Here is a 14,148-nt window from a genome sequence, read left to right as displayed (position 1 = left end):
TTTGTTAATCTGTATATTTCTGCATTTTTAATTAGGTGGAGCCTCATTTGCATAAATAAATATGAAAATATAAAAGAAAAACTTGAGAGAGACTATAGTGTGGATAAATGTTTATATTTTATACATTTATGAAATAACTTGTAGTGTGCTGTGTGATGTGATTAGAGGTTGTGTGGTCCTACCTTCAATGTTCACCTGGAGAGTATAATTGCCTTTACTTCTCCCGTCTACATCAAAGATGTTTAAAGTGTATGTTCCAGAGTCGTTCCTCTCTGCACTGGTTAGTATCATAGTTTTATTATCATTAACAAACTGCCATCTTGGGAGATGTGGTGTTGGTGTTGGGGAACTTTGGTTTTTTCTATATCTTAAAATTAAACCAGTGGTCTTTAGGTCAAACCCATCCTCCAGCGGCATTTGCAGGTGCAGTCGTTGTCCCACAGCTACATAACACTGATTACTCTGAGTAAATCTACAGACAACATGATCCTGAAACAGTGAACCTGCAGAGGAAGAAAACATCATCAGCATTCTGTTAATATTATTGTAAACTGAAACACACCTCTGATCTGTATAAACTTTAAAACAGTATCTTCTACAAGTGATTATTTACACAGTCGTTAAAATTTCTTTACAATTAAAATGGCAGGGAAATCATACTAACATCACAGTTGATTAAAGGATAAATGATATTTCAGAAAACCTTTCTCTGAGGTAGAATTTTTCAACCAATATCATCCAAATACTATTTTACAAATAATGCAAAATTGCAGAAAATAGATGATGCAATATATATGAAACCTCATCGTAAGACCTTCACACACCGAACTCGGCACGTATTGAACAAGACACGCAATCCAGCGCAAACCCGACAAACGGAACACAACACACGTGTATAGCAGCACATGCAAAACTTTTCTCCTCGTGCTTTCTGCTGTCCGACGTGCACCGACGTCACACGCACGCGCTTAAAGGGACCCGTTTTCTTTTTTCTTTTTGTCATTTACTTTATAAGAATCATAGAAATAAAGGTCACAAATCACCATCTGGTTTATATATATATATATATATATATATATATATATATATATATATATATATATATATATATATATATATATATAGTAGCTTTATAGAAATATAGAAAAACAATTACGAAGTTTAAAAGTAAATTAATATTTATCTCTATTTGAATTTGGTTATGTATTTGTATTGTATTGTATATTGTGATTAGATTTTTGTCATTTCGCCCAGCCATAATCTGTACTGTGAAAACTTGCTTTAGACTCCTTTAAATCTACATCTTAACACTGATGATGTGTAACACTCTCACAGAACATCCTCCAAGATCCAAACCAGTCTGGCTGTAAAGCAGCACATTCGACACAGACAGCCCAGAGTTAATGTATTCAATGTTAGAGACTTAAAAGCACTTTTGTACATCGCTCTGGATAAGTGTGTCTGTCACATGCTGTAAATGTAAATGTAATTAATGGAAAAGAAAATTGGACACAGGGTTAAACAATAGGATCAGATTTATTACATATTAAAATATATTTTAGACAGTTTAGTGCTTCTGGAGGTAAATTTGGCAACTTCTTAGAATTTATTTATTTTTTTTCCTAAAACATAAATTGATTGATAAAGTTATTCACAGAAATAACATTCCCTACTTTTGAAGTGCAGGAAGTGTTCATTAAAAGCTGACCGATTTACTGATATCTGATCTCACAGGTTTAAACTACATTTAGACCATTTCTCATGTCATAAAGCAGAAACTGTACAACTGCACATGTAGTAAATAAATGAATCATGCATTATTAGAGGATAAAACTTACCCATGACAACGTGGGTGTAAATCAACAGGACTCCAAAAATGATCTGTGTTCTCATTTTGTCCAGAGAACAATCCTCTCTCTGTACTTGATGGAGATCTTGGACCTGAGTGATAAACGACTACAAAAGGAAGATGGAGCTTCTTTTACAGAACTAATACCACTTTACTGAGAAACAGGAAGTTCCATACACCATCTACAGCCTTTGACTTGAAAGTGGTAAAGCATCGCTGTGGTTTGTTCGTCTTGTTTAAGGAAATGTTTTACTCACTCACACTTACATGGTCATACAGGGTCTATAAACCTCTCATAACAGCCTGGTCCTTATTAGGTCTCATCATTGTTTCATTTCCCCATGATCACGTTCTCCTGTGTTGGATTATCACTTTAGTGCCACATCCTATAAGTTCCTGTTTTCTCATTGTGTCTTGGTCTTGTTACTGTTGATGCTACAGTGTGTCTCATCCTTGTCCTCATGTTTGAATCTTTTCCTTCCTAGTATCTTTTTGTTTAGAGTTGTCCTGCTTTTAGTTCTTTTTGCACATTATAATAAATAGAATCTGCGCTTACATCTGCCTTTGTTTGTAAGTATTACCCATCCATTTAATCCTGATATCCTGAGTTTGATATTTTCCATGTTTGTTTCAGATAAATGTGAAAATGATTAAAAATCAATGATTCATCATTTCTTTTTTTATTTCTTCATTTAATTGTTTTATTTTTAGAACCAAGCAGTTCAATTGCTCTTCACCAGGAACACAAGCTGAGAGACTTTAAAATTTTATTCTTTATTCAAAAGCAAATATAATAACAAAGGATATGAGTTACAGCAATATGTTCTCTATTCATTATTACAATATAGATCAGCCAAGTTTCTGCCCATGAGTTAACAGGGGTGTAAAACCTCAGGTGTTAATTCTTAAAGCACGATTTCACACTCAATCATGAACGTGCGATATCACACCCACGCATGAACACAGTCAAACTAAACGACTTTTTTTGGCATTATTTCAAAGAAAATAAAATGGAAATGTGCTCGAATCTTATATATGATAGATAATACTGTACATTAATAATTAAATAAACTTATTTGGCAATAAACAAAATATTTTTTTTAAATATCATGTTAACAAATACAAGTTACAGACATTGAAATCAATTCCATTGAAAGTTTTAGACATAAACTGAAAATTCATTTAGAGCTGAACATTTTGGTCATTTAACACTTAAAAAAAAAGGTACAAAACAGCCTCATGAAACACTTCTTCTGTACAACTTTTTTCTTAAAGAGAAGCTGAAATGTTGGTGTTAAAATAATTTAGCAACTCAGTGTGTGAGCTGCTTACTAAGCTGCAGCTGTGTGGGTTCAACACTAAAAACTGCAACAAGAAACTTCCTTTTTATTTTCTCTTCTTTTTCATTTTCATCTAAACCCAAAAACCTTACATATGATTAAAGACCATGGTGATGGCATAAGTGTGTCTACAAGTAGGAAAATAAAACAAGAAAAACAATAGCAAAACTTGTTTATTTTTATATATTAATCCCAATTTAAGGTACATTTTATAATTTTAAATATTATATACCATAGACAGATATTTCTGCTTATTTATATTTAATCCTTTATTTCTAAACAAGAATAAAGATATTTGTTAAGATATCTTTGTTGTGCTGTGAGTACAGAGTCAGTGATGTGATAATGTGTGTGTGTGTGTGAGATGTGAGGGTTGTGATAGCTCAAGTGGTTAAGGCTCAGGGTTATTAGGGGTCAAGCCCCAGAAACGCCACGCTGGCACTGTTGGGCCCTTAAACAAGCCCCTTAACCCTCCCTGCTACAGAGTGCTGTATCGTGACTGACCCTGTGCTCTGACCTCAAATTCCAACGCTGGGATTTGTGAAGAAAGAATTTCACAGTGCTGTAATGTATATGTGATAAAATAAAGTATTTTTCATTAAAGTACAGTATTTTCCGCACTATAAGGCGCAGTCTCAATTACGGGTCTATTTCTGTACTTAACCCATACATAAGGCGCACCGTATTATAAGGCACAGTGTATCATAAGGCGCACGGGATTATAAAGTGCATTCTAAAACATAAGGTCTACAAAAAAGGTAACGGAAGCAAAACAGTGAGTTTAGTTTAACTTTATTCTACTATTTAACAACACACACATTATTTTTTAATCTATCTTTTCCCACAAATCCATCAAAATTCTTATCTACTGTGTTTTCTTAACGTGGCGCAGTACATTTTCTTGCTTCCTCCACCTTCGAACCATATATATATATATATATATATATATATATATATATATATATATATATATATATATATATATATATATATATATAGTGCTATATATAGTGCGGAAATTAACTCTGCAATGTCTCTCTCTCTCTCTCTCTTACACACACACAGTATATATATATACTGTAAGCAGGGTTTAGTTTGTATGGGTGGAATTTCATCAACATCCTCTACCAGGATGATGATAGCAACAAAGCTATGTGTAAAAAAAATACTAAATAAAAATAAAACTATGTTAATGATGCATCTTTAGACACGCTGATATTGTGTCACTCACTAACTGCGCTGGACTCCTGAGTACACACAATCTTCTTGTACTTTGGGCACCTTGCACTTTTTTTGTGCAGGAGTGTTAAACACCAGCTCTCCGTACTGCACATCATCCTCTTTCTTCTTCTGATTGGATGTGACCACCGTGCCGTACTCCACACCCTCGTTCTGCGCTGGGGCTGAACCACAAAACACCACACAGAAATCGCTGATGAAATCAATTTGATTAATGTACTTAGTATTAAACAGGCTTTTAACTTATAATAACATTAAACAGCATTAAACATTTCCATATTTTATTATGAGGCCGTACTAATGAACCCATCACAACTTTGTGTATACTAAAGTGTAATAAATCAATGAAAGGAATTTGGATTAATCCAGTGCATATATTATTAAAGTGTGGTGAAGTCTTACACGTGCTGGGTCTTGTGTCTGTCCTGTTCCTGGCTGAGTGGGTGACCTCCGCGTACACAAGCTGCATGCTGTCCTGAGAAGGGGCTGTCAACAAAACACACATCTATTCAACTCCGTATTAAAAACTCCTGTACATCTGGCACATGATTGGTTGTTACAAAATCATCATAAAGCACAATTTATAAAATCATCACTTAAATCAATACTTAAATAAGTAACTTGTATAAATGCCAGACAACAAATATGACATGATTTTGTGCAAACTGCAAAAACACAGATTGCTTCTGACCTTCGATCCTTTGGCCTTGTCTCTTCTTGTAGACAGAAAACACTAAGACAGCTAGTACAATGAGAATCAGACAAACTGAGCTCAGGATCACTAGAATGAGGTCTACAAGAAGAAAGACAAAAACATTTCAGTCATTTAAGGTGTTGATATGTAAAGAGAAATTCAGGCCATGACATGAGATGGGGGTGGATCGGAACAGACCCGTACACAGGATAGCTTCAAATGAAAGGGGTTTAATACATGAGGAAGACAAACATAAACCACACTACACAGAGAACTAACATTATTATTAATGAAGCCGTGCCGACTATGGCAACGCGGCTCACATATATACAGACAGGAACAATCACACACAATGGGGAACAGGTGTGATGACCGGGAGGAGCAGACGAAGACGGGGCAATCACGTGACACAAACAAACACAAACGCACATGGCCATAAGTCTGCGCTGATCCCTGACGGATCTGCACTGATCCCTGACAAGTAGCACATGACTTCATTAACACATGCCTCATCTCTGATCTTATCTACTAGGTAATAAAGCCAAGTCTTTGTGTTCTCTTAACTTCACACCACGTTTACCTTCTGAGGTCACGCACACAGCTGTAATGTGTAGTTAATACTGTAAATCATTAGGTATAAGTTTATATTTTGGATAAGAAATCAAGATTTTTAAAATTGAGTTTATTGCATGTGTTTTATTGTATTCATTTTTATTTATTATATGTACTAGTTGTCTTATAATTTTGAGATGTGGTATTATATTGGTACAGAAGTGTTGGACTGAACATGACACACAGAAGCACACACACACACACACACACACACACACACACACACACACACACACACACACACACACACACACACACACACTAATTTTTTGATCTGCATAATTTTTTTCTCAGAAAGCTTGAGAAGTAACAGTAATGCCTCATCAATACTTTTACTGTTAAATAATTTATTAAAATACAAAAGAAAAAAGACAAACTCACCAATACATGTCGGGAGGTTAATTGAATTGTGCTCACGACTGATGTGATTTTCTACATGACAGGTGACATTATTATTATGTATTTTATCCAGTACGAGAGTTTTGTTGTCGTCCTCCAACCGAGTGATTGACACAGAAGTCCAGCTGAAGTGAAGGTTGTCTCCATCAGCAGAACAGAACACTTTCCTGACTTTGAAGAACAAGCAGCTGTAGGACAATTTCACTGAGGACACCTGAGCTGTAGATTAGAGATAAACACCTCGGGATGAATTACTACAGAAGCCATAACAAATAAACACAAAATCAAACAAAAAATATAAGATGAAATCAAAAGGACAGCAACATAAACTCAAATATATATGTGAGAAATAAAAATGTAAGTTTCTAACAAAATTAAAAGCCTAGATTGTTTTATGTTGTTTGGTTAATATGTAAATTTCTCCATTTGTAATAATTCTCCTCATTTGGACAAAAACATAATAAAATATTAAAATAAACCTTGAGAGGGATTATAGTGTGGATGAATGTTTATATTTTATACATTTATGAAATAACTTGTAGTGTGCTGTGTGATGTGATTAGAGGTTGTGTGGTCCTACCTTCAATGTTCACCTGGAGAGTATAACTGCCTTTACTTCTCCCATCTACATCATAGATGTTTAAAGTGTATGTTCCAGAGTCGTTCCTCTCTGCACTGGTTAGTATCATAGTTTTATTATCATTAACAAACTGCCATCTTGAGTCATGTGGTGTTGGTGTTGGGGAACTTTGGTTTTTTCTATATGTTAAGTTGAAACTAGTGGTCATTAAGTCAAACCCATCCTCCCAGGGCATTTGCAGGTGCAGTCGTTGTCACAGACACATCCTGAGGACAGCCTTGACTCCTGCCTGTCATAAAGTCTTAAATAATCCCACCTGCTCCTTCATAATATTTGATTTCTCATTGTTGCTCCTCTATAAATTTTATCTCCCACTTTTAACAGACACTACTGAGTAATTCTCTTTACTCATCCACATACATTAGTGATTAACCGCACACACTCACACAGACATTAGTGATTAACCGCACACACTCACAAAAACATTAGTGATTAACCCCCACACACAGACATTAAGGATTAACCCCACACACTCACACAGACATTAGTGATTAACCCCACACACTCACACAGACATTAGTGATTAACCCCACACACTCACACAGACATTAGTGATTAACCCCACACACTCACACAGACATTAGTGATTAACCCCACACACTCACACAGACATTATTGATTAACCCCACACACTCACACAGACATTAGTGATTAACCCCACACACTCACACAGACATTAGTGATTAACCCCACACACTCACACAGACATTAGTGATTAACCCCACACACTCACACAGACATTTTTGACTAATCCCACTCACAAAAATCTCATCAGTCATCTTTTACTGAACACCCCAAAGTGTAAAATATCATTGAATGCCTTCATAAATCAAACAATATTTGGCTAGAAAAATCGTTATCACTGATGCTGTAATCTGTATTGATTGTTATTTTTTTCCATATTATATCAAAATAAGTAAATCAAGTGAGAAAATAAAAATAGACAGTTCTGAAGTTTATTCAGATCAGAGGTGTGTTTCAGCTTACAATAATATTAACAGAATGCTGATGATTTTTTCTTCCTCTGCAGGTTCACTGTTTCAGGATCATGTCTGTAGATTTAATCAGATTAAACTGTGTTATGTAGCTGTGGGACAACGACTGCACTTGAAAATGCCCTGGGATGATGGGTTTGACCTAATGTACACTAGGTTAATTTTAACATATAGAAAAACCCAAAGTACCAAACCAACACCACGTGACTCAAGATGGCAGTTTGTTAATGATAATAAAACTATGATCCTAACCAGTGCAGAGAGGAACGACTCTGGAACATACACTTTATACACCTTTGATGGAGACGGGAGAGTTAAAGGCAGTTATACTCTCCAGGTGAACATTGAAGGTAGGACCACACAACCTCTAATCTCATCATAAAAAAGTACTTACACATTTAAAGTTTTTCACTTCTGATGTTCTAATGAAAATAGTCATTCTATTTTACAACAAAATTAACAAACTAGTTTTTAAACTAATTCAAACCACCCCATTAATAGTTGTTTAGTTTTGCTATGACCAAAGATGACTTTCTGTATGATGAAAGTTATAATTTATTGGGTTCCGTACTGATAAAACTTTATGTTATCAGTGGGTTTTGTTAGTGGGTGTTACAGATATTGACTGAAGTGATTTTTCAATAGAAAAATCAAACACACACACACACACACACACACACACACACACACACACACACACACACACACACACACACACACACACAGTCAGGAATGGCAAAGACAAAAAAAACAGGGGATGTGCGGAACACACTGACAATCACCTATGTGTACAATAGAAGGAGGGACAGAGTTAACAACAGACAAATAAACTATAATAAATACAGCAAAATTCAAAAGCTACTTAAAGATGCCTACGTAAATAATGGTTCTTATATGCATATGACCTGCAGTTGAAAAGCATACCAATTATACATTTTAATTTATTTTTCAGAACCTACTTCTGCACAGTCTACTGATGGTACAGTAAGTCTCATCATTCCTTAACTTTCACCCGAAACCTACCCTGCTTCCGGATTTGCAGTTTCAGGATCCTGTTGTCTGCAGATTTGGTTGAGACAAGAGACGGACATGGGGACTTGTGTCCTAGGGGATGCTTTTTACTTTCAGGCAGGCAAAAGTGAGCTATTAGATATGTAGTTTGTGGGACGAAGGAAAACACATTCATTAAAGTGATCCAACATTTAAATATAATAAATATGGCAAAAGTCAATAGAGAGGAAGTACAGTACCTATTTACGGAAAGATTTAATAGCAGCAGTTTCGATTGTTGTGTTTGACTAAATAATCTGCTTAATATGATATTTTTTGCTTTTTCCACACAGTATAATAATAATGTTAAGTCTTTCAGTTCCTCTATTTTTCTGATGTTCTTAAATTCCTGTATGTGCTAATTCCCTCCTTGAGGCTAACGGTATGTACTGACTTTATTTTCATGCTCTTTCTCTCTTTAAACTCTAATTAATCAATAAATAATAATAAAAAGACTATAAATACATTGATACTTTACTCCTTACACGTTTTAGCTATTATAGACATAAACAGTGAGATGACATCAGGAACAATGGTCCTGTACCACAGTCCAGCTTTTGTGATATGAGGAGGCCAAAACAACCAGGAGGTTGTGAGACATTATAGAGAAAAAAAAATTTGCAAACAAGATGACCAAACCACAGAGATGGTACTGAGATTCAAACTGCACAAGTTCTCACTTACAAGTGCAAGAAGTCTAAGTGCTGCATTCTGATATACTTTGTATTAATAAAGAAGCACATTTTAATCAGCAACAGACAGCTGTTCATTGATCAGTTCTCAGTAGTAAGATTTTATTTTAATAAACTGCTTAAACATGCATCTATTTAAGTCTTTCTTTCTTTCTTTCTTTCTTTCTTTCTTTCATTACAAACACTGGAAGAAATGAGTGTTAATAGTTTTATCTGTGGAACTTACTGTTTCTCATTATTAGTTCTGTAAAAGAAGCTCCATCTTGCTTTTGTAGTCGTTTATCACTCAGGTCCAAGATCTCCATCAAGTACAGAGAGAGGATTGTTCTCTGGACAAAATGAGAATTCAGGTCATTTTTGGAGTCCTGTTGATTTACACCCACGTTGTCATGGGTAGGTTTTATCCTCTAATAATGCATGATTCATTTATTTACTACATGTGCAGTTGTACAGTTTCTGCTTTATAAAATGAGAAATGGTCTAAATGTAGTTTAAACCTGTGAGATCAGATATCAGTAAATCAGTCAGCTTTTAATGAACACTTCCTGCACTTCAAAAGTAGAGAATGTTATTTCTGTGAATGACTTCATTAATAAAATTGTTTTAATAAAATAAACAAACAAATAACAAAATAAATAAATTCTAAGAAATCTTTAATTTGTTTAACAGTACAGTATATTACTATAATACGATTCGACAACATCCGATACTCTTGACTAACCCCACCCACTCCCACAGACACTATTAACTAACCCCATCCACTCCCACAGACACTAGTGACTAACCTCATCCACTCCCACAGACACTAGTGACTAACCCCACCCACTCCCACAGACACTAGTGACTAACCCCACCCACTCCCACAGACACTAGTGACTAACCCCATCCACTCTAGGCCTTTCAATAGTACAAAATATATAGTTTATTTTTCTGTGAATGCCTGCATCGACATAGTAAATGGTCTCATACATATGTTGACATACAGAATTGATCCTAATGCTTAACCCTGCACACCTTTTTTTTTCCATTACCACTGTTAACATGTAGGTTTAAAGGAGTCTAAAGCAAGGAGTCTAAAGCAAACAGACTAAAATATCTCATCACAATACTACAAAATGATTCTACAATATTTAAAATATGTTATTGTTTTTTGTGTGTTTATGCAAATGGGGAATCATATATATTTTGTCAGTTTTCATTCTCCATATATAACTAAAATTTCTTTGGATTATATTGGAAAAAATGCTAATTTCATCAGGAACACGATTTTCAGTGAGAGACAACAGTTTGCTGAAATTTAATTTATTTATACTCAATTCACTGACGCTGTTATCAATATAGTTTGTCTGCCTTTTTTCCCTTATAAAATCCAACAAACAAGTAAATCATTTGCAGAAAATAAACACAGACTTTGGAAGTTTACACAGATCGATTTTTTTTCTTCTTCTGCAGGTTTACTGTTTCAGGATCATGTTGTCTGTAGATTTAATCAGAGTAATCAGTGTTATGTAGCTGTGGGACAACAACTGTACCTGCAAATGCCGCTGGAGGATGGGTTTGACCTAAATACCACTGGTTTAATTTTAAGATATAGAAAAACCCAAAATTCACCACCAACACCACGTCTCCCAAGATGGCAATTTATAAATGATACTAAAACTATGATACTAACCAGTGCAGAGAGGAACAACTCTGGAACATACGCTTTAAACACCTTTTATGTATACGGGAGAAGTAAAGGCAATTATACGCTCCAGGTGTACATTGAAGGTAGGACCACACAACCTCTAATTACATCACACAGCAAACTACAAGTTATTTCATAAATGTATAAAATATAAACTTTCATCCACACTATAGTCTCTCTCAAGATTTATTTTTCTATTATTATATTTAAAGTATTTATGCAAATTAAGTTTCTCTTACATACTTAACAAAACAACAGCAAAAAATCTAGGCTTTTAATGTTGTTAGAACTTAAATCATTATTTGTCACATCTATATTTAAGTTTAATTCTTCTTGCATATTTGGTTAAGTGATTAATCGTACAGCGTCTATAGTCATTCATCCTGAGGTGTTTAACTCTAATCTACAGCTCAGGTGTCCTCAGTGAAAGTGTCCTACAGCTGCTTGTTCTCTGAGGTCCGGAAAGTGACCTGTTCTGCTGATGGAGACGACCTGCACTTCAGCTGGACGTCTGACTTTAACACACTCCCTCAACTGGAGAACGGGACCAGCACTGTCACATTGGAACAAGACCATCAAGGAAACATGCCATGTAGAAAATAACGTCACCCGTGTCCACTATACCATTGAGCTCCACCAATGTCCTGGTGAGTCTGTCTTTTGTAAAGAATTTTTTGAAGTAAAAAAATCCAATGCAACAGTTTGTGAACACAGAGACAAAACAGTCAGATGTCTGGTAAAAACCTACTGAGAGTAAATGTTATACACACTTTTCCTCAGTCTCAGCCACATAACCCCAGTTTACTGCACAGTTACCATGTAAGTTTGTACCTGCCTGCGATATTCTAATGATCATAGTTGGTCTTATTTTCCAACATAAACAAACTAAGAAAAGATGCATGACTGAGCCATAAATGCACCGTGCAGCATCTTTTTGTTAGTCATGCAAACTTCATATCAGACCTCTTGCTTGTAACTTCTTTCATTCCTCTAGTCTTAACCTTAACCTTTTTTTTTTTCTGGAAAAAAGTAACACACATGAATAGTGCTTTTATCTCTATATGTATGTGTTGTGGAAGTTCTGAGGTTTGAGAGATTTAAAAAATAAAGTATAACACTGGTAGACACGGGCAAGAGTAAAAAAGGTCTCACAATTTATTGTGCTCAGATGCGCAGCAGGACCCAACACTCCACATTTAGCATGACGGATGAAGGGCCACAATCATTAATTACATCAAGATTTTATAGACAGAACTCACGTAAAGAAGATATGCAAAAGCAAAACATCATCAATCATTGGCTTAAAGTCACTGCATGATCATCGCCTGACCAAGCTAATCTAACCAGGCCAAGGTCTGCTAGAAGGCCTACTAGAAGATTTACTGGACATTGTTTATGCCTACTTCCTGACAACTCGTCTCCAGTCCCTACTGCCCTTGTCATAATCTTAAGAAAACAACCTATGACAATGTCAGTCTCTGGTCATTACACACACAGGGTAAAAGCATAGAAGGACACTAAACAGAGCTACATAGAACAACACAGAGCTAAGGACTGAAAGTAATTTGTCCAGGCCACATAATGTGCACCATTAGCAACCTAGTGCAACTAGGAAACAAATATAATAGATATAACTAGAACATCAAATATATTAATAATAAATACAGCAAAATTCCAAAGTTCTGAAACACCTATTTATAGAATGATTGTTGTCTATTGTTGCTTTTCACTAAATAATCTGCTTAATATGGTGATTTTTCTTTATGCTTATGTTGCATAATGTAGAACAAAATTCCAATGCAGAAGTTTGTGAACACAGAGACAAAACTGCCAAATGTCTGGTTAATATTTACTGTTTAAATTTAATAAAAATTAATGTTTACCCTATTTGCACCCACACCAGAAATATATAGATAATTTCTCTTTACACATCCACAGACACTAGTGACTAACCCCACCCACTCCAACAGACCCTAGTGACTAACCCCACCCACTCCAACAGACACTAGTGACTAACCCCACCCACTCCAACAAACATTAGTGACTAACCTCACCCACTCTATGCCTTTCAAGAGTGCAACATATATATATATATTTTTTTTTTTCTCTGTGAACACCTGAGTATGTCATAGTAAATGGTCTCATACATATGTTGACATACAGAATTAATCCTAATGCTTAACCCTGCACAGGGTTTTTTTTTTCATCATTACTGTTAACATGAAGCTTTAAAGGAGTCTAAAGCAACCAGGCTAAAATATCTCATCATAAAACAAAGTTGATACACTACTACAAAAAGATTCTACAATATTCAATATATTTTATTGTTTTTTATGTGTTTATGCAAATGGGGAATCGTCTATATTGTGTCTTTTTTCATGCTCCATATATAACTATAATTTATTTGGATTATGTTGGAAAAACTGCTAATTTCATGGGGAACACAATTTTCAGTGAGAGACAACAGTTTTCTGAAATTTCATTTATTTATACATAATTCAGTGATGCTGTTATCAATATTGTTTTTCTGGCTTTTTTTCTAATAAAATCCAACAAATAAGTAAAACACTTGCAGAAGATAAACACAGACTTTTGAAGTTTACACAGATCAGAGGTGTGTTTCAGTTTACAATAATATTAACAGAATTCTGATGATTTTTTCTTCCTCTGCAGGTTCACTGTTTCAGGATCATATCTGTAGATTTAATCAGAGTAATCGGTGTTATGTAGCTGTGGGACAACGACTGCACCTGCAAATGCCGCTGGAGGATGGGTTTGACCTAAGGACCACTAGTTTAATTTTAAGATATAGAAGAACCCAAAGTTCCCCACCAACACCACGTCTCCCAAGATGGCAGTTTGTTAATGATAATAAAACTATGATACTAACCAGTGCAGAGAGGATCGACTCTGGAACATACACTTTATACATCTTTGATGTAGACGGGAGA

The 14,148-nt window shown here is 35.1% G+C and overlaps 2 protein-coding genes across 10 annotated transcripts in view; one reads left to right on the top strand and one right to left on the bottom strand.

The window, feature by feature from the left end:
* LOC113648365 overlaps positions 1–14,148 on the top strand; it is a 261,316-nt gene that overhangs the window by 115,562 nt on the left and 131,606 nt on the right. The window lies entirely within an intron of this gene.
* LOC113659134 (carcinoembryonic antigen-related cell adhesion molecule 5-like) overlaps positions 1–14,148 on the bottom strand; it is a 569,148-nt gene that overhangs the window by 483,909 nt on the left and 71,091 nt on the right. Inside the window, exon 1 of one of the 4 annotated variants that reach the window (XM_047801201.1) lies at positions 6,714–6,915. The exons of the other annotated variants lie outside the window; for them this stretch is intronic. Within the exon in view, the coding sequence (XP_047657157.1) occupies positions 6,714–6,822 (109 nt within the window). The 5' untranslated portion in view covers positions 6,823–6,915. Of the gene's footprint in view, positions 1–6,713; positions 6,916–14,148 lie in introns of those variants that run through there. 4 annotated transcript variants of the gene reach the window in all.

This window comes from Tachysurus fulvidraco, chromosome 15, assembly GCF_022655615.1.
Source record: "Tachysurus fulvidraco isolate hzauxx_2018 chromosome 15, HZAU_PFXX_2.0, whole genome shotgun sequence".
Classification (NCBI taxonomy): domain Eukaryota; kingdom Metazoa; phylum Chordata; class Actinopteri; order Siluriformes; family Bagridae; genus Tachysurus; species Tachysurus fulvidraco.
The sequence above is the reverse complement of the archived record's forward strand: the minus strand, read 5'-3'. Positions and strand labels throughout refer to the sequence as shown.